This window comes from Microtus oregoni, unplaced genomic scaffold (assembly GCF_018167655.1).
Source record: "Microtus oregoni isolate MIOR12 unplaced genomic scaffold, Mior012 000007F_ref0000211, whole genome shotgun sequence".
NCBI classification, from domain to species: Eukaryota; Metazoa; Chordata; class Mammalia; order Rodentia; family Cricetidae; genus Microtus; species Microtus oregoni.
Window position 1 is genome coordinate 50,995,745 of NW_024543066.1, and position 21,513 is coordinate 51,017,257.

Sequence of the window (21,513 nt, forward strand, 5' to 3'; positions counted from 1 at the left end):
TAAGAGCTAGCATCTGACATCAGACTCCATATTAGGGTGACTTGGAAGATGAAGGCATGCCTTAGGATTTTAGTGATTCAATAAACGCCTTTTGATCACTCAAGCTTGAGATGTGTTGCCTTCAAGACAAATATATTCTACTTAAGGTTTGGTTGTGTTGGGGTTAAGGTTGGGCCAGGGGTAAAGACTAAAGCAGGAATGTGTGGCCATAGTGGTGGCGTCGAAGAGATTTCTGTGTAAGTTCCTTCTTCCGAAGCCCTGCTTAATTCTTTTCTCCCAGTGCTTACTCAAGCTTGTCTATGCTGCCTAAAGCTTGCAGAGCTGACTGAAATCCTTTTAATGACTGTGGCCATCTGTTACTCCTCCTAGCTATCAGCCCTTTCCCCTTCTCTCCTCCTCTACTTCCCCCAGCAGGATGTCTGCATTCCTGGGGCTGTGGTTGAATCTCTCTGAGTCTCACTCCTTAATTTTGATCTGCTTGGAGTCTCTAGGACCACCTATTTGCCCCTCTCCGATTCTCTTTCTCCTTCCCATCACCACTGCCCCTTGCAGTCCCAGACTCTCAGTTCTAATTCTTTACACACATGGGATCCTTCTATCTTTATTGGGTGTGTGTCTTCACCATATTAGGGGATGTGGTCTCTCCCATCTTCTTTTGACTTTCCCCCATCCCTGCTGTTTCACTCTGCCTATGTTCCTCAGTTCATTTCTTCAGAGCACGCTCCCACTTCATCCATCCCCACCACCTCTGTATCTGGGGAAATGTCCTACCATCTCCTTCATTGGCCATTTAAGACCCCTTGAAGAATCATGCTCATCCAACCACAAGCAGGGAGTTCTGCATAGAACCATCACTTCCAAGGGAGAAATGCTAGAGTGAGTGCTTGAAGCAGAGGAATACCTTTTCTTTCTTTCCCAGTGAAGTAACAGTACGTCTAAGTTCAGTGTGCGAAGTGGATGGGTGAAATACCAATATTTCAGGAGAAAGGAAGTTTGTTCCAGAACTCTATGAGCAAAGGTCAGACTGCTTCTATCCTACATTTCAGAAAACTCTGCAGTCCACCCACTGAGAGCCTGGGTTAGAGGTTTCTCTCCATGCAGCCCCTCCTTAACCCTTCCCTTCCTCTCAGAACCGACCTGTGATCCTGGGAGAACTTCACCTCCCATGCATTCATCTTTCTACCCATTCATCCGAGGACTGTGAGCTGAATTGACTCTCATGTCAAGGAAAACACAGGCTGTTTGTTGGGATGCACTGCACCTTGCCCTCTTCTCCCTCAAAGAAATAATTCAAGGGAATATTGACTTCTCCAGGAAACATGGTGTGAAGTTTGTGAGATTGCTGTCATGAGCAATCAAAGAAGCCTCTCAAAATGGAGGACTGGGCAGCTAAATCAAATTGCTAAGTTATTTCAGGGACCAGGGACTATGGAAATGGAGGAATAAGAGACTTCCCCTTCTTGACATAACGGAGGGTGATAAAAATATATCAATAGGAAAGAATCAGAGATGCCAAGGTAGGCCGCATTCTGCAGGATGGTCCTATGCTGTGTCTACATCTTCTCTGCCGTGGGTCTGAAACCTTTTATGAAGTAGAAGTTCTTTGGAGCTCCAGCTTTAGAATCCAAACAGTCTCAGATTATGCCTCCATGAACTCTTGCCATAAGCCCACAATCATGTGGTAAGATAAGTTATTTTAGCCTTTTTGGTTCACCTTTGCCCTTGGGATATGTGTGTCCCATTTAACAAGCAAACTGAAGCAAGCAAAGGAAGAAAGATTAGAAACAAATAGAGAAGTTCCCCTTGTGGCTCCCTGCCTTGGAGTCATCAGCCTATCCCCGAGCTTCTCCCCTCTGTGCAGGCTGGTGGGGCCCTGCTTTACAGTTGGTTTTAGAGCCCCCACGCCAGGCTCCCCCAACTCCCTGCAGCAAATTAACATTCCATGCCTCTTCTCTGTGCAGAGTGAATAGCTAGATGGATCAATTCCACAGCCCGTTGGCGCTGCTTTCACTTTGCACAAGATTGATCCAGATAACCTCACCTTGGGCCTTCTGGAAGTGCCTTTGTGGGGAATCTTTTTAATGAAGATTAATTGGAAAAGCCTACTATGCCTTGGTTTTAGACAGAGGAGTGCATGATTTTCCTTTTGGTGAAGACTTATCAGCCTCTGTGTGTGTGTGTGTGTGTGTGTGTGTGTGTGTGTGTGTGGTGTGTGTGAGTGTGCGTGCGTGTGTGTGTGTGTTTCTGTCTGTCTGTCTAGTGGATTTCTAACGGGGGAAGGCAGTCATACCAAGTTTATCATTGTATCCTGAGTTTAGTACAGTGCTTGGTAGGTAGTAGACACTCAATAAATATTTGTTACATGAATAAATGTATATTTAATTGATAAACATAATTTAATCATTAATGAAAATAATTGAATAACTATTCATTGAGAACCCATGGTATGAATGAGATTATATCTGTTTTTCCAAGGGGTTTTCTATCTCATCATCTGAACACAGGTCCAGAATAAAATACAGAATGGGCATAGGTCTAAGTCTAGGTGAGGCTTGATCGTGTCCAAGGCCCAACACTATTATGGTGAAGTCATTGCCTAAAAGTCTATCCTTCACTTTATCTTGACTGCCCTCTTAGATCATGGCTGATCTGTTCTTTTCCCTTTAGATGTCATGATTCAGTGCTCCTTTCCTTAACATTTCAAATCTACCTTGATTGAATGATCATGGATTCATTATTTGATGGGTGTTTACTTCAAGAAAAAAATAGAAATCATAAGTATATCCAGAGTTCTCCAGAACACTACTGAGAAACAGCCAACCTGCTTCATCATTGAAGCCTTTAGTCATGGGAGCGTGCGACTTTCTACTTTCAGAAAGCTTGCTCTGGTGGTGCTGGTGGTGGTGGCACAGGCCTATAATCCAAGCTTCTTGGGTACTGAGACAGCAACGCCGAAAGTTCAAAGCTTGCCTGGGAAGCTGAGTTAGACCTTGTCTCTAAATAGAGAAAAAAGAATTCAGAATGCTCTTATGTAACTAGAATGCTCTGTTCTCTGAACCCACAGTCATTCATGTGTTTCTGTATTTTATGTAGAAGTACAGTCATGGGGTCTTGGAACACACCCAGGCTGTGGGCATGCATAGCATCTCCTCCATCTTGTATAGCCATTTGCGTGAAGAGCCAAGTCAAGTACTCATGGAGTTAAGACCCACGCCTTCGTCTATTGGTTGATTCTACTCAGACTATAGTGATCCCTCTAGAAGCGCTTGAGGCACCTACAAAGGGCATCTGTAATGATGGGTTGAAGATTCTAGGAGATTAATATTTACCCTGAATCTTCTGGGAGTGGGAATGTAATAAACTTCATAAACTTAGAAGCAGAGACGTATCCTCAGGAATGCTAGCCCAGTGTCCCAAGACCTGGATTTCATTCTGATTCTTTTCAGTGCTTAAGTGAAGGAAAGCTTCTTACTGTCTAGACCTTTCTGAGTCTCTGAATTGAGACTTTTATTTGAGAGAATGTTCCAGAAAACTTCTGTGGAGGGACCTAGACTACATTTCTTCCTAGGTTTTAGGTGTGTGAGGGGGACTTGGGTATCATTCTGACTCTAAAAGTTCATTACAGCAATAAGTAAGAATGTTCAAACAAGCAGAGGATGTCTTTTGGGCCAGAACCAGTACTTTGGGGATCCATGTGCCTGAGAAAATGGCTCCATGGAAAAGGGACCATGCAGTTAGAACCAGGAAAGTTTGTGTGTGCCAAGGCAGGGGCAGGCAGGTAGAAAATGAAGCACAAATGCCTGGAGAGTGAGGGTAGACCTCCTGAGGACTTTTGTAGGAGGATGTTAGGTTCAGACCCTGATAGGCAGGGACCTGAGCTGCCCCAGATACGGCCTATCTCTTTTTCCTTTCCTTTCCTTGTATAATCCTAGCAAGGGTCACTCCAGTTCTCAAAGACATTCCCCCTTTTCTTTGATCTAAGACATCCAAACCTTTAGACGAGGTCACAGCTGGTGATCTTAACTCATGCCTGTCTTCCCTTTGGCTCCCATCTCTGGAATTCTTCAATTCCCTCCTTGCAACTTCTCTGCCACTATCTTCATTCTCCTTTCTTCTCCCTGACAATATTCAGTACTTGGTTCTTTTTTTTTTTTTTTTTTTTTTTTTGGTTTTTCGAGACAGGGTTTCTCTGTGGCTTTGGAGCCTGTCCTGGAACTAGCTCTGTAGACCAGGCTGGTCTCGAACTCAGAGAGATCCGCCTGCCTCTGCCTCCCGAGTGCTGGGATTAAAGGCGTGCGCCACCATCGCCCGGCCAGTACTTGGTTCTTGAGACTTGCTTCCCGTTGTTTAATCTATCAGCTCTTCCTTCAGTGCCTGAGTGCTCCCAACAAAATCCTCCACCCCCATACTGCAGTTCTATTAGTGCAGGGACAAGCACATGTTGTGGTATACCCAACTCTATAGAGGGGACTCTATAACTGAGAGACTAGTTCCGAAACCACTGGGGATTTGGAGGTTTTTTTCCCTATTCCCTGTGATTCTGACCCCCAGTTCTCATTTATTGGGTTGGATTTTACCAGCACCCTTTATGACCCTAACCTCCAGGCCACCGTTCCTCTTGAGTTTTTTTTTTTTCTTTCTTGCAGATGGCCTTAGGGACCTAAGTTTTTTATTTTTGGATTAACCTCAGGGAGGCTTTGCATGTCCAGGGTTCTATTTCTGATTTTTCTCTTTTGTCTTTTTCTGTCCTTACATTCTTTCTTTTCTCTTTTGTAACATAACATCACTTCACCTCTATTCTTCTTTTTTCTTTCATTGCCTAATGTTTTTTTTTCTGAGCTAGTCTCATGTAGCCCAGGCTGGTCTCTAATTTGTTATGTAGCTGATGCTGGCCTTAAGATCCTGATTGCTTTTTCTCTGTCTTCTGAATTCTAGGAGTATAGACGTACTACCATGCCAGGTTTGCCAGAATTCTGGAGTGTTGGGATAGAGCCCTGAGCCTTCATATATTCCATGGGAGTCTCTACCAATCCATCTACAGCCTTAGTTTTAATCTTTTCTTTTTTTTTTTTTTTTTTTTTTGGTTTTTCGAGACAGGGTTTCTCTGTGGCTTTGGAGCCTGTCCTGGAACTAGCTCTGTAGACCAGGCTGGTCTCAAACTCACAGAGATCCGCCTGCCTCTGCCTCCCGAGTGCTGGGATTAAAGGCGTGCGCCACCATCGCCCGGCTAGTTTTAATCTTTTCTAGTTCATGCCAGCTTCCCTGCCTTCACGGCCCAGAGGTAGTGCAGAGTAGAGGTCTCCTTTCTTCCCTGCTCACCTTCTCCCATCTCTGGATTTCTCTGTCTTTATTCTAGTTCCCCTCTTCTCCCTCTCCACTTTCTGGGTTCTTGCTGGCCTCCTGCCTCTTCTCCCTCCTTCCCTTTCCTTGCCTATTGGAACCAAATGGAAATTCAGGGTTTGGTTTTGTTTTTAGCAGAGCCAGACACTGAGCCCTGCCACCCCCTTTGTGCTTCTGTCTGTTGTACCTGCTACAGCCAACCCCATTTGGCTCTCCATATCATTGTACTTTCTATAAAACATTGTCAGGGCCCCCTGCCAGTCCATATTTGCATAGAGCTGTCAGAGCAGGTCTGGCCCAGGTACCTAGGGGCTGGAGGCCCAGATGGGACAGGTGGGACAGTTTCTAGCCACACCTGCTAGCCTTTTTCATTTCAAGAGCAGTACCCTTGTGAGTTGGCCCTAACCAGCAAATGGCCTCAGAGTCCATGCTTGCCTTTTCTCTCTGCTCTGTTGATTCACTGTGACCCTGTGGGAAGGAATGTAGGAATGTGGGACTTCCTTATAGAGGAAAACAAAGAACGCCCTCTGCCTCCTAGCCTGGGTATCATGCTTGGTTCCTTTCTGCCACTGTCCTGTTGTCACCCCCCCCCCCACCCCCCCGCAGCCGTCCCCATACACTCTGCTGTGAAGGGGACACTAAGATAGGCGCAGACAGGCAGGCTTCCTTTAGTATGAAGGTGACTGGGCACATAGCCTCAAGTCTTGGGCAAGGGATGATAGTCTCTTAGAACCAAGTCAGGGGGTTCCTGTGGCCAAATTACTCAGCTCCTTCATGTTATACCTAAAAGCTACTGCCCAGAGGAGTGGTGTGTCTTTCCCAGAGTTAGACAGGTTGGTGACAAAGCCAAGACCAGGTCCACCCACACCTTTTTGAGAAAATTTCTGATCCATGGAATTTTGCTTCTCCCTGGCAGAATTGTGTAAAGCCTGTCCCTTGCCCCCATTCTGCCCTTTGTATTTCAGGGGTCTCTTCTTGTCACTCTGGGAGACGAATCCACCGGTCCAGACTCATAAACCTCCTCTTCTGTCCCAGCAAATACCAGCCGGCCTGTGAGGTCTGCTCTAAGCCAGGAAACAGGCCAGGCTCTGGCCATTTGCAAAATCCCATCTGGTGCTTGGAAAAAGTACCCTTTGGCTGTTCTCTCTACCCCCAGTTTTGGAGATGGCATTGGAGTTCTGTGGTCACACAGGTTGTGTGGAGGAGAAGGGCCTGGAAGGAGGAAGGTGGTGAAGAAGACATTTGAGGCCCCTATACCTGAGTTTTTGTACTCAAAGAGGGAGGTGACACTGGGCTACTCTGGACAGGGTGGTAGATGTTGCAACAATTCTGAGTATTTGGACGCGAGTCTGGGTTGTGGACTCTTCTTTGTTCTCTTCACCGTCTGCATATAGCACCTGGTTGGACTTAACCAGTCCTCCAAGCACATCTACAAGTTTTCCAACTCACAAAGTGAAGCCTTCATCTGTCAGAGGAAGAGGCCACGGCTTCAAAAGGCACTCACATCCATTTTAAGGACTCTAGGTGGGGCTCAACATAGAACAGAAACAACAGGCCTTGATTCTTTCTGCCTGCCCAGCTGAGCTGACACAGAGCCTCTTTTCTGGAACGTCTGGTCCAAGGGTCTGCCTCAGGGTGTCTAACCCAGCTTTCTGCTCTTTTATGTTATCTGTCCTCACTCTGACCAACCTCAGCCTTGTCTATGGCCTTCCTCCTCTCCCTCCTCTTCTTACTCCCCTTCCTCTCCTCCATCAGAAGCACAAATCTTTCTTTTTGCCTTCCTTCTTTGCTGGCCCATCCCACAGACTTGAAATCCTCTTTTCTCAGAGAATCCACTGTGAAATTCTCTGTGGTAAGTGAATGGCTGGGGTGGGGAAGGACACCCTGTCAAGATGAGGAGAGAGAAAGCAGGAGAGGGAGGGACAGTAGAGAGATTTAGTTCCATCTGAGGCTGTCAGTGTGAATCAAAGGCTTTGCTTTGAAAGGCAGCATGGTCTGGAATGATGTGCTCAGGAACTGCTTCAGCCCATGGGGCTCATTTCTGCTCTTTGATAAATCCAGGGAGACGGGGCTCAGCCCCCACCATCCCTTTCTCCTGCTGCCTAACTCCCTGGCTTCCATGTGCTTGTCCCCACTCTCTCTGGTTCTGGTTGGTCCTTTCAGGCTAGCCTCTGGGAACATGACCACCAGGGCATGATGTGGGATTATCCTTTGTATGCTATGAATATGTTGTATTACCATTGGTTATTAAAGAAACTGTTTCAGCCAGCGACTTAGTAGAGTAAAGCCAGGCAGGAAATCCGAACAGAGATATACAGAGGAAGTAGGCAGAGTGGAGGAGATGCCATGTAGCTGCTGAAGGAGAAAGGCACCAGCTGCCAGCCAGAACCTTACTGGTAGGTCACCACCTTGTGGTGAGTCACAGATTAATAGAAAAGGGTTAACTTAAGATGTAAAAGTTAGTTAATAAGAAGCCTGAGCTAATAGGTGGAATACTGTTATTATTAATACAGTTTCTATGTGACTTTTTCAGGTCTGGGTGGCCGGGAAATGAACAAGCAGTCTCCAGCTACAAGGGTACATGCTCCAGAACAGAGAGCAGACTGCCCTTGAGCAGACAGATGTGTATTCACACACAAGGACACAGAGAGGTGTTTGCATGGGCAGGAAAGGGAACACATGTGCTTGCTTGCCTATGTGTGACCTTATGAAGTTTATGATTGTGAGAAGATATAAACATGTCCATCATAAATAGTATAACTCTAGGGGTCAATTCCTAATTCTCCATCAAAACTAGGGTTTGAGGGCAAGGGGTATAGTTCAGTGGTTGAGCTTTGCCTAGCATGTATGAGTACTTGGGTTCAATGCCCAGTGCCAGAAAAAAAAGCAACAACAAAAAGAGGTTTGAACTCTCTGTCCTTGCTAGGCTCAGCAGATAAAAGGAGATTGGAAATTTGTTCATGAACAAAGACTGACCTAACCGTGCCCCCCAGTGCTGGGATGATAATGGAGAAAGGGACTGAAGGACAGACCTGAGTCATGAAGAAGGGGAAAGAATGTGTTAGACAAAGGAATGCAGAGATAACATCAAGAGGGAGTATAGAGACCTGGGGATCAGTGTCTGGCCTAGGGGGTCCCAGGAGAAGACAGCAGTGGACTACTTGAGATAGCATCCCCGGGACAACTTGGTTTCTTTCTGTGCTTACTGTATCTTAACCTTAACATTTGTGTGGCTCAGGGAAGTGTCCTGGTGTCTCTGAGCTGTGATTTCTTATCACAGTATAAACAGTACCAGCGAGTCTAAGTACAACAGCAAGTCTTTCATATGCAGGACTTACACATACACATACACACACACACACACACACACACACACACACACACACACACACACACGCAGGCGCGCTACAGGTTGTCATTGGTGGCTTAAAGACTGCTATTTTGTTTGCCACTGAAACTCCCTGGGCTCACCATTCCCTCCATGCATTCCTGCCAAGCTTCTCCTATGCCGATAGCACACAAGGCAAGTGCTACACGGCTGTGGGGCCAAACCCCAGACCCAAGTGCCACTATCTACCCAAGAGGTAAACAGACTGGAGATGAAGTCTAAGCTGTAAAGTGGAGGTCAGAAACGGCAGGCGGGCAGAACTGAAGGCTACCAGTAGCTCTTTCTCAGGCTGAGGCATGAATCCAACTCATTTACAGGATTGGATATTCCTAGAGTGTGACAGGGTACCAACAGTAGCGACTGTGGAGCTGAGACGCCTGTTTTTATCTCATTTCTGCCAGACCACAATTCCCCTTTCTTTAAAATGCAGGTAATAAGTACCACTATGTAGCGGATTATAACACTAGGAACAGTGTCTGTAAGACATCAGAGGGGCACGCAGTCAGCATGTTATAATTGCGGGTATTTATTATTATGGAGTGTTGCTGGGGCTGAATGAACAGAAATGGTAAATCAAAATCTGCTCACAGGAGAGCAGGGAGACAAAACACACATGAGTAATTTTTAATCTGAGGCAGTTGTGGTGTGTTCTCTCACCAGAAGTGCATACAAAGCTGTGGGAGAATAAAGCAAGGAGGCTAGAAGAGCTTTGTGACTAGAAGTGTTCCTAAGGGTTGACAGTTAACTCGGAAGGAAGACGATCTAGGAATGAGACAGAGGTACTGTGGCAGGGGATCAGTCCCTCTGCTCCCCTTACCTCTCCAGTGTGAATCCCTTCCCTACTTCATTTGCCCTGTTCACTGTTGCCCTGAGGGAAAACCCAGGCTGAGTCTCTCGAAATGCCAATGGAGGTAGGAAAGAAAAGGCTGCTCAGACAGTGGGTCCTTACTAGGTAACTCTTGAAGAAGAGGCTGAGCCCACCTCACCTCTGTATGTAGGTCCGGAGTCACTCTGTTCTTGGTTTCTCTTGGTAGGTAACTCTCCCCTGTCTTCTCTTCTACCTTAGCCCCATTAGGACACTACAGACATATTGGTCTTAAGGGTCCTTCCTTATTCCTTTCCCCTCTGCCTTTGTGTGAATGTCTATCTTTAGCTGTTTTGGCTTTTTCTCAGTGTTTCAGTACCTCCGTTAATGCCCTATCAAGTGTGTGTGTGTGTGTGTGTGTGTGTGTGTGTGTGTGTGTGTGTGTCATGATCTGTCTTCATTGTAGCTGGCTTGCCTCATCTGTGATAGAGTCTGAAGTTTGGGAGGGAACAGGATGGAAGTGAAAATTCCCTTTAAATACCATCAGAAACTCAAGGCTGCTGACTTGATGCTGTAGCAGGAGGTTAGTCTGTGTTCGCCTGTCTGTGGCCATGGCTTTTATGCTTCTTTCTGCATTGCTATACTCTGCTTGTTCTCTTCCTGGACATGGATGAGGGCATGTTCACAGACCCAGACATAAGGACTGAGATTTTCCCTCTCAGTTCAGAACAGGCTTCACTAAGCTCAGGTACCCAGGACCTCAGAGGCATGCTTGAGTTGTGATGTGTCACTCGCTAGGTCACATGTTCTAGGTTATTGGCACTTCTTGATACTCTAAGACTTACCAACACCTATGTCTTCTCTTGGGGCACTACTACCCTTTATGCTCAGAGCTTTCCAGACATTCTCTTCCACTGTCCACTTCCCCTCATCATCTGCAACAGAACCTTCTAGACTGAGTGTTATCCTTCCTAGCTCTACACCATATCCCAGTTTTCAGGGTTCCTCTCACAGGAGAGAACACACTATTGCTTCCACATCTTGCATGTTTCAGTCTCACTTAGATGGGGCAGAGTGGAGGGAGAGGACAGTGCTCTGCTTTCCCTGAAGAAGTATCACAAGGTTGGACTTGGGTATTGGCTCCTAATAATCCATCTGTGAATAGACTAACTTAGCACATCCCTGTGTCACAGCTCTAAGTGTTCCGGCAGGCACTTGTAGTGTGACTTAGGCCTGTGAATGACACAGTCCAGACTCAAAAGGTTGCCCCTGGCTGCGCTGAGGTAGCTGACCTGAGCAGTGTGGTCCTCACTATGGCAGAGAAAAGAAGTGAATAGGCTCTGAGGCAGTGCATGTAATCATGGAAGGCGTCCCAGATGACGTGACTATTTGAATCTCAAAGAAGGAGTGTTTTTCAGAGACCTGTATGGGGACCTAAAGGGTGACCTATATCCAACTTATGTAGACTTTAGAGAATAGAACTTAATTAGATCAGACTGTGTTTTCCCTCATCATAAGTTGACTTAAGTATCACCCATGGCGTCTTTTCTCTCGTGTGCTGTCTCGGCTGCAGGGCTATTTGGGGACAAGTACCACTGCTTGTGACTTTGGTACAGAAAGTGGTCCTTCCACGGATTCAAATCCTGAGGGCCCCTCCTCCTTCATCATTGGACTCTGCTCACCATTGCTTCCACTCTGCTTTTAGACCAAATTGCTTCAACTAGGGCTGACTCAAAAATTTATTTTACTTCCAAATTCATAGAAAAGCAGACACCACCCTTCTGTTACTCATTCTTATGTTTCCCCCAAGAGTCTCCTTTGCGTGTATCTAGTTGTCTAACTGCTCAGGGATAGATAATGGTCATGGCTATTTAGTAGGTACATCCAAAGGACTTTGGTAGGCCTGCATCCACCTCACCACACTTGGCTTCACAGTGATCCGGGAGGGAGACATATCATTCCCAAGTAGAAAATGCACTTTGGAAGGTAACTTGGCCAGAGCTACCCAGTTGGGAAGAGGAGCAGAGGGACCATGGAAACCTTAGTCTTCTCCTAAGCCAATTCTCCTAGTATTTGAACAGAAGGGGTCTTTGGCAGTCTATACCAGTCTTGTCATCTTACAGCAAACAACTGGAAATCCAGGTAAGGAAGAACCAGGCCAAGGTTGCCTGCTTCTCACTTTAGCAAGACCTTGTCTCCTGACTCCAGGTGCATCCCACCACCCTCCCACTGCAGGGTCATACAGCTCTCCTCATTGCAAGTAAACATGCAGCCGGCTGCCCACTGTCCTCTGGAGAAGCCTCCAGGCTTTGTGTAGAAAAGTTATGGACGGGCCACCCCTGTCACAAATCCTTGCCATGGGCTCGAGGAGCCTTGAGACACAGGATACAGTTTGTTGCACTTAGCTGCACTCGAGAACATGCAAGGATATGAATAAATTTAAATAATAATGAGTGCAAATGCTGGAGTGAGCAACGCCAGGCTGCTGACCTGGCCTGCAGGGTCTCAGCATCTGTCATCCTTTTCTCTGGATGTGTGAATGGGACTTAGCTTTTCTTACTGAAACAGACAAGCTGGGGAAATTAGGTCTGCAAAGTTGGGGAGCCACTTACAATTAAAAAAAAAAAAAACAAAAACAGGTACACCTTTTTTAAAAAATGTCCTGATCCCATGCAGATCCAACTGCATTGTTGCATTTAACCAAGGGCAAAGCCTGCGTCCTGTGCTTCCTGTGCTGTCCTATTCTGATCCCAGGAGACACAGAAAGAGAAGACAGTTCCCCACTCTGTGGTGTGTGGTGTGGTGTGTGTGTGTGTGTGTGTGTGTGAGAGAGAGAGAGAGAGAGAGAGAGAGAGAGAGAGGTTCTATTCTCATGGAATAGATAGGGAAAACACTTCCACCAACAAGTTGTCTTCCACCTCCTGATGACAAAAACATGGGCTTGATCCCCTACAGCTTTGGACAGGAAACCCTGTAGACAGAGTTGCCACAAGATCGAGTGATGTGACAATCTGTGCTTGCACAGAGCTATGGTTTTCTTGAATGGAGAATGTGGGGACAAATTTGGAAAGAAGGGAAGATATGGAACTGGAGAGAAGAAAGGGGTGGGTCGGCTAGGACCCAGGGCTTGGCTTTTGCTCAGTGGTAGAGGGCCCTGTGTTTGATTCAGATTAAGAAGTGGGGTGAAACCTATACACTGGATGTAAGGGAGGTCTTGACTTGGGGAGGAATGAATTGCGAAGCTGGGTTTGAAAGGACTTGGATTAGGGGGTTGTGGCCTCTATAGACTCTGAGCTGGAAGAAAAGGTAAACCAGGAATCTAAGCTTTGAAGAGAGCTTATTTTGATTGCCTGGTGTGACCTATTGGAGCTAGGGCAAGGAAGCCTCCGATTTAACCCTTTGCTGTTCCCTCATCAGCACCTCTCCTTCCCTTTTGTCCAGTATAAGAAACTAATGCTCGGGGCTGGAGAAATGGCTCAGCGGTTAAGAGCACTGACTGCTCTTTCAGAGGACCCGGGTTCAATTCCCAGCACCCACATGGCAGCTCACAACTGTCTGAAAATCCAGTTCCAAGGGATCTGACACCCTCACACCAATGCACATAAAATAAAGATAAATAAAAAAATAATAAAAAAAAAGAAACTAATGCTCACATTATACTGTGCTCAGTGTGCAGCGTGCCCTACCACTGGGACCAGCCAGTGATGAAGCAAGCCTGTTGGTGGGAGCAAGAGAGAAGAAATCTGCGATCCAATTCCCTACTCCATTTAGACTCCACAATTAAAGGCAATTACTCTGCAGTTCTCTCATCAAATGCTCCCGGACAAGCTGCCAGCCAGGCAGCCATGTGTAGCTCCTGGAGCTCGAGGGAGAATAGAACAAAGTCCCACACTGTCTCAGCTCCCAAGATGCAGGAGGGTGTGTGCATGCAGATGTTTTGGTGGGTTCATCCCTGTGTTCTAGCCCTTGGGTCAAGGATAAACACATGGAACAGAGCCAGTATGCAGACAAGTGGGTTCAGGTCTATTAGCTTTGGAGTTGTCTATGCACTCAAGTAAACACATTGTACATGGTAAAGCCGAACATCTGTTGGTTTGTACTGCATGGAAGGGATTGTGGCATTACAGTCATCTGTTATGAATCTATCACTCATGAACCTGAGTGTCTAAAGGGAGGCATCAGATGCAGAAAAGGTTTTATAAAACAGCCTTGGACCAGATAGCAAGGGCTTGAAGTCTAACCCTAGCTCTATTATTCGTTCAGTGGGTGATCATTGGATAAGTGTGATTCTCTGGGCTTCAGTGTTCAAAACTGGGTCAGGCCCAATCCGAAGACCTTTAGGTGATGCCAAACCATTTCTGTGATTGCTAAACCCTCCAGAACTTTAGACCTGTCTCTGGGGCCCTGACAGGGAGGCGTAAAGGGAGCACGTGGCATCTTGTGTGGGAAGGCATGGCCCCGGATTGAAGGATAAGAGTAGAATCCTGCAAGGGACATTGGTGGAGCCCTTCTCACCCTTCTTTTTACCCGCTGCTAGTTTTAGCTTTACCTGGGACCCAGACTCGCTTCAGCCAGGAGCCAGCTGATCAGACTGTGGTGGCTGGACAGCGGGCTGTGCTGCCGTGTGTGCTCCTCAACTACTCTGGGATTGTACAATGGACCAAGGACGGGCTGGCTCTTGGCATGGGCCAGGGCCTCAAAGGTGAGTGGTGGGCTGGGACTGTGCCTTATTAGAGTGCATGCTATCATGGCGCACGGCCTTGAGTTTGACCCCTAACCCAGCATCTGGAAATCCTCTTCCCTACTTTTGGCCTAGATTCCTGTATTTGCTACCCATCCTTCTCTCTATCCTGTTATTGACTTCTGAGGTCTGTCACTTTTACCCGGCAACTCTCTCTTTCCTTAGATTGTGGATTGGCTCAAGAGAGGTAGTGTGTGGCCTGGGGGATCAGGAGAGCTCTAGACAGACACAGTCAGGGAGACAGCAATGGGGTACTGCGGGCAGGTCAAGCAGGAGGAGATGCAAAAGCCAGCCCAGCCCACCCCACATAGTTGGTATGCTGAGCTATGCCTACCCTTTCCCCTTTTTTATTTTTGAAATAATAATATAATTATAGCAGTTCTCTATTCTCTGTCCGCCTATGGAGTACTTCAAGCTTTTCTCTTCCCCCTTCACAGTCCATGTCTGCTTTTTGCAACGTTTTGCTGTTAACATCAGCCTAAACACTTTCTTGTTTAATAATTTCATGAGCATTTGTTAAGCACAGGCTATGTAGCCAGTGCTGAAGAAAACACAAAAATTCAGCCAGTGACAAACACCCTAACTTCTTATATCCCAAAGCAAGTCCAGAGACCCTTGGAAATACTTCTCAGAAAAGAGGGTAAAGAGCTGAGATACCTGGCTCCCATTACCCCTAGGCCACTTGCCCACTGAATGACTTGAGAAAAACCACTTTGTGTCGCTCTCATTGTCTTGGTTTAGCTGATTTGTGAAGCGGGTTTGACAGTCACAGTCTGTCTATCTTAAAAGTGCACTCTTGGTTTTTACACCAAGTGGCAGGATGTGTTTTATGAGGATAACATTGTTAGCTATGAAGCACCACAATGAGGTGAGTCGGTGAGGGACTATATAATGATAAGACTTCTGATCTTATTATTTTTGAGGGTGGTGAGATTATTTGCTGTGGGTCTAGGTTGAGGAAATCAGCATGGCACACTCTATAAAAGGAAAGAAATGAATGTGATGGATCTGTTGTTGATGAGAGGGAACATGAGAGAGACAGAGGTCAATAGATATGCAGTCAGAAGAATCTATAGCCTCTGAGGTAGGGGCAGTGCAAAACAGACGGTGGGAGCTAGTGGGAGCCTATTAGCAGGGCAGACCAGATACAGAAACCCACCCTAGGTCTTGGAAAAAAAGCAGAAATCTCACTTGGGTTCTCCTTTGAGGAACCAGCAAACCTTGCTCATTCTCCTTCCTTGAAGGCCAGAGAGGTGGTCCATAAGTGCTGAGATGGCCGTGCTTACCACTGCCCACACACTCCTCTCGCCACACTCCTGCCTGCTTGCCTGTTCTTTTCTTCCTCTTCCTTTGCTATTGTCATGAGAAACATTTACCTGTAAACAGCTGTGGAGATTTCATCTGCTCATCTCTCTCTCTCTGCTTATTCCTCACTATCCCCTCCTGCTTCATAGTTATGGAGTCTGTGTCTGGTGCTTCAAAGTCTCACCTGCCAGAGGTGCCCAGGAGAGGGCAAAGTGGGGAGAACTGACCTGGAATGGATGCTGGTTCTGCTTTGGGGAGGATCTGAGGAGATGATGAGCCCTGGGTAGAGAGGACAGCGTGGTCCAGGCCTCAAGACTTGGTCTTACTCTGATCTTCCCCGTTCTGTCCCTGCAGCCTGGCCACGGTACCGGGTCGTGGGCTCTGCGGACGCTGGTCAATACAACTTGGAGATCACAGATGCTGAACTCTCCGACGATGCTTCCTATGAGTGCCAGGCCACAGAGGCTGCACTGCGCTCCCGGCGGGCCAAACTCACCGTGCTCAGTAATGACTCCAATCTGCTTCTCCCCTCTCCACTTCCCTCTTCAATGTCCCCAGCTTTTCCTCTCTTCCTAACCTTGCCTTCCCCCTGCTGTCTCCACCCTCCCTGGTTCTCTCTCAACAACTCCTTACACAAACTTCTTCAAAAACTAAGGGACTAGAAAGATAGCTCAGTGGTTAAGAGCATTCACTACTTTTGCAGATCTGAGTTTAGTGCCTGGCACCCACATCTGGTGGTTTATTACCACTGAGAATTCCAGTTCCAGATGATTCTAATGCCTTCTTCTGGCTTCTGTGGCCATGTGCATATGTGAGGTGCTCATACAGAGAATCAGGTGTGTTTATACACACACACACACACACACACACACACACACAGTTTTTATACTTAAAAACAAAGCAAACCAAACTAAAAGCAGGTCAAGAGTGGAGGAGGCTGTGCTGTCCTTGCCTTTACTGGGTATTATGGTTTCTGTAAGTTTGGTACCCTTTGCTCTGACCTCTACCCCAATCACACTGAGGACCCAGGGCTTTATGTGAAATACAGCTGTGGAGACAAGACTTTCTGCACTGAGGACTATGGTGATGGAGGCGCATCAGTACTTTTCCTGATTTATACGGCAGTAGGGTTTGTGGTTTAGGGAACTTTGCTTGTTCCTCTCCATTCTCTGCTGGACCCAGAGACCAACCTGTTTGCAGCTGGAGCAGCCTGATGGGTTGTCTTTGAAAACGGATCTCCAGCCACAGTGCACAGGGGACAGAGTAGATGTCACTGCAGCGAGCCTTGGGCCATCTGAATAATGAGAGGACAAAAGGGAAGCCAGCAGTGGCCCATCTTCCCGCACCCTCCCGCCCCCAGCTCAGTGGTCTCAGTGACTCTGTTGTGCTTCCTTGGGCATGAATCCTTCTGCTTGTGAGCCCCTCTTCTTTTTCCTCTGACCTCCACTTCTCATCCTTGCCCTCCCTCCAGCACAAAGTCACTGAAGTCTAGAGAAAAGAGTAAGGAAAAGAGATAAATGAGTCTGCATGCCAAATTCCCTCCTATTTGGGCGAGGGGGTATATGGGGGGGGGGACTCCTAGCAATGGAAAGAGCTCTAGACTGCTGGGAATTCCAAGCCTTGGGTTCAGGTTGTGCCTTGGTCATTTTCTTAAAAAAGATTTATTTATTTATTTATTTATTTATTATGTATATGGTGTTCTGCCTGCATGTATGCCTATACACCAGAAGAGGGCACCAGATCTCATTACAGATGGTTGTGAGCCATCATGTGGTTGCTGGGAATTGAACTCAGAATCTCTGGAAGAGCAGCCAGCCAGTACTCTTAACCTCTGAGCTATCTCTCCAGCACCTTGGTCATTTTTGTACTGTGACCCTGATCACTGGCATGGAAATACACCATAATACTATCAGCCTGCCCTCCCTCCCTCCCTCCCTCCCTCCCTCCCTCCCTCTTTCCTTCTCTCTCTCTCTCTCTTCCTTCTTCCTCCTTTTCTTCTTTCCTACCTTCCTACTTTTTCCTGAGATTTGATATTTTATGATAAGGGTTAAATGAAGTCATATGCACAAGGTACTTTAGTGAACAAGAGGTAAACACTGGGTAAATGGTAGAAATTGTCAGTTGTCTCATGGTTTAAAATTGATAGCAAAGACAAAAACACACAGGAGGATGAATGGAACCAAATTGAAGACCCGAATATTAACCACACACCTTTGAACACCTGATTTTTGACAAAGAAGCCAGAAATAACCAGTGGAAAAAAAGAAAGCATATTTAACAAGTGGAGCTGGCATAGCTGGACATCAACATGTAGAAGAATGAAAATAGACCCATATCTATCACCATGCACAAAACTCAACTCCAAATGGATCGAAGACGTCAACATAAAGCTAGCCACATCGAACCTCATAGAAGAGAAAGTTGGAAGTACACTTGAACGCATTGCCACAGGGAACCACTTCCTAAATATAACAACCATAGCACAGACACTGAGAGAAACAATTAATAAATGGGACCTCCTGAAACTGAAAAGCTTCTGTAAAGCAAAGGACACCATCAACAAGACAAAATGACAGCCTACAGAATGGGAAAAGATCTTCACTAACCCCACATCAGGTCTGATCTTCAAAATATACAAAGAACTCAAGAAATTGGTCATCAAAAGAACAAATAATCCAATTAAGAAAATGGAGTACAGACCTAAACAGAGAACTCTCAACAGAGGAATCTAAAATGGCTGAAAGACACTTAAGGAAATGTTCAACATCCTTAGTTGTCAGAGAAATGCAAATCAAAACAATTCTGAGATTTCATCTTACACCTGTAAGAAAGACCAAGATCAAAAACACTGATGACAACTTATGCTGGAGAGGTTGTGGGGAAAAGGGAACACTTCTGCATTGCTGGTGGGAATGCAAGCTGGTACAACCCCTTTGGATGTCAGTGTGGGGATTTCTCAGAAAATTAGGAAACAACCTTCTTCAAGACCCAGAAAAACCGCTTTTGGGTATCAGTTGTGCCACAAGGACATGTGTTCAACTACGTTCATAGCAGCATTGCTTGTCATAGCCAAAACCTGGAAACAACCTAAATGCCCCTCAGCCAAAGAATAGATAAGGAAAATGTGGTATATTTACACAATGGAGTAATACACAGCAGAAAAAATAATGACATCTTGAAATTTGCAGGCAAATGGATGAAGCTAGAAAACAGCATATTGAGTGAGGTAACCCAGCTCCAGAAAGACAATTATCACATGTACTCACTCATAGGTGGTTTTTAAACATAAAAAAAAAAACCAGCCTACAAATCACAATCCCAGAGAACTGAGACAACAATGAAGACCTTAAGAGAGACTTACATGGATCTAATCTACATGGGAAGTAGAAAAAGACAAGATCTCCTGAGTAAATTGGAAGCACGGGGATCATAAGCGAGGATTGAAGGAGAGGAGAGAGGAAGAGAGGGGAGCAGAGAAAAATGTAGAGCTCAATAAAATCAATTAAAAAATTGACAGCAAAGACTTTGAAAAATTCTAGAGAAATGTGAGTTGGTGCCAGAGGTGCCAGATGGTCTTTGCCAAGCAAAGGGAAGAGAAACATGACAAGGGCAGAAAGACCAGTGGGAGAAAATGCTTTCTCTGTAGCAGGGATCCAACATCTCTGAGCATATAGAGGCTTGGTTCCTGAGTATGGTAACAAGGTACAACTGTAGAGAGCCAGGCAGACCAGGAGACCCTCCCCGTTTCTCCACTTCTCAAGTTTCTTCTGTTCACAACCACAACTCTGCCCCATTACTGGAATTGTATATACCAGGGAGCAGGAAAGAGGGAGAGCAGTGGGTGGAAGCCAGAACCCTTTCAGCACAGTAGAAGCAGCACATTTTACACAACACAAGTTCCCTGCATGCCACACTCTGTGTGCAGCACCTCACTGACCTCACATAGGCTCGATGGAGGGACTTTGTTAGGTCTCTGAGGAAGAAACAGACTCAGTGCCTTTAGGGGTTCAACCAAGAACACGACAGTGAAGGGAGGTGCCAGGATGTGAAGGCATTGATCTAAATTCCATCCCTTCTCCACTCTGCCACCCCACATGCTTAACCAGAGCAGAAAGCAGTGTCAGCACCGGCACCTCCAGCACCCCAGGGACAGCCTTGTTTGCCTCCAGCTCCATGGACCTCCCAAGGTCGCCCCTCAAGGGTCTCCTCTCGAAGTTACCTCTCAGTCTCCCGTGTCTTTCTCAGAAAGAAGAAAAGCAAATCCTTGCTCATTTCTGAATATTGAACATCGAGTGGACATAGATTATTATTAAAATCTTTCTGACTTTATCCTATCAATGGCCTGGTCAGTCGATGGCCCCTAGGGCCTCCAAGTTCTGACTGATATTGCTGGCAAGAGTTAATAGGAAGAAATGGATGCAATGCCTCAACCTCTAATCCCGGCACTTGGGAAGTGAAGGCAGGAGAATCATGAGTTCAATGCCAGCCTCAACCACATAATGAGTCTCTGTCTCAAAATAGTAAGTGAATAGATACTTTATTTAAAAAAAGAAGAAGAAGAAGAAGAACCCCTGCCCTCTCAGAACTTAGGACTGTTGGCCTTGGGGATCTCAACCTAAACATTTAGAAGCCTGTGCCAGTGGTATAAGAACAAAAAATGATTATTTCTTAAAACCAGATGTATAGCAGCTAACTCAGTTCCTTAAGCACACAGCAAAGACTGTTTTTTTTTTTTTTTTTTTTTGGTTTTTCGAGACAGGGTTTCTCTGTGGTTTTGGAGCCTGTCCTGGAACTAGCTCTGTAGACCAGGCTGGTCTCGAACTCTCAGAGATCCGCCTGCCTCTGCCTCCCGAGTGCTGGGATTAAAGGTGTGCGCCACCATCGCAGTGGAGACTTTTTAAATGCCACTAAGACTTGTACCTGCTTTTTCCGAGGGTATTGAGGCAGAGAGAGAAAGTCACCAATAGAAAGCAAGTGCTGGGCAGAAAACAGCTGAAAACTGCCACAGGTGGGCACATAAAGCTTTCCACCTTGCCTGGGATTTGCCCAGGGTGGTAACTCTTCCACACCACCCAGAGAAGGCACACATCGTGGAGAAAACAGCAGAAACAAAGTGGGGCCGTAAGGGACTACAGGACGTGGCTTGCGGACCCTAAAACAGGAGACAAGCAGGGTTTGGAATCCTCGCCACAGGCAGTTGTAGCCTCTAGAGGTGTTTGAGCAGAACAGCACAGTCTTAACTGCTATGGAGAAAATAACCTGCTAAAGCTGTAATGGATAGAGTTCCCCATCTGGCCATTTCCAAGCAGGATAGATAGAAGGGATTCCTTTCCCCGGGTGTTGCTCCATCCGAAGCAAACTCCTTGGGTAATAGAGGTGTGTACAGCATCAGACAGTAACAGCAGCTGTGAAAGAGTAACCAGCAAGCCGAGAAAGCTTGGGGGCTGAGTGAAGCCCCTTCGGAAGCACTGGATAGAGCGATTGTAAATTGGGCTAGGGTGGCATTGACCTGCTGAGAGCAAGGAGCACCGCTGGCTGCATCCTGAGCTGATTTTGTTCTCCTCTTCCCTCCAGTTCCTCCAGAGGACACACGAATTGATGGCGGCCCTGTGATTCTGCTGCAAGCAGGCACCCCCCACAACCTCACATGCCGAGCCTTTAATGCCAAGCCTGCTGCCAGCATCATTTGGTTCCGTGATGGGACACAACAGGAGGGGGCTGTGGCTACCACGGTGAGAACCTGCTCTCTCCCTGGGCACAGCTCCGGTTCTTTCCTTTCCTAAAAGGAATGGACTTCCAGGGTCACAGCCATTTCATAAGTACTGGCTGTATACTAGGTACTCAAAAGAGTCCCATAAAGTAGGCATTGCTTCCAACTTACAAAGGGGTGCCTGGTGCAATGTCACACAGAGAGCAAGCAGCAGAGTTGGCATT

The 21,513-nt window shown here is 46.5% G+C and overlaps 1 protein-coding gene across 2 annotated transcripts in view; it reads left to right on the plus strand.

The window, feature by feature from the left end:
• Positions 1-21,513, plus strand: part of Kirrel1 (kirre like nephrin family adhesion molecule 1) — a 98,341-nt gene that overhangs the window by 64,483 nt on the left and 12,345 nt on the right. For both annotated transcript variants that reach the window (XM_041655719.1, XM_041655720.1), the window contains exons 3-5: positions 14,071-14,235; positions 15,934-16,083; positions 21,154-21,311. In XM_041655719.1, coding sequence (XP_041511653.1) covers positions 14,071-14,235; positions 15,934-16,083; positions 21,154-21,311 — 473 coding nt within the window. The remainder of the gene's footprint in view (positions 1-14,070; positions 14,236-15,933; positions 16,084-21,153; positions 21,312-21,513) is intronic.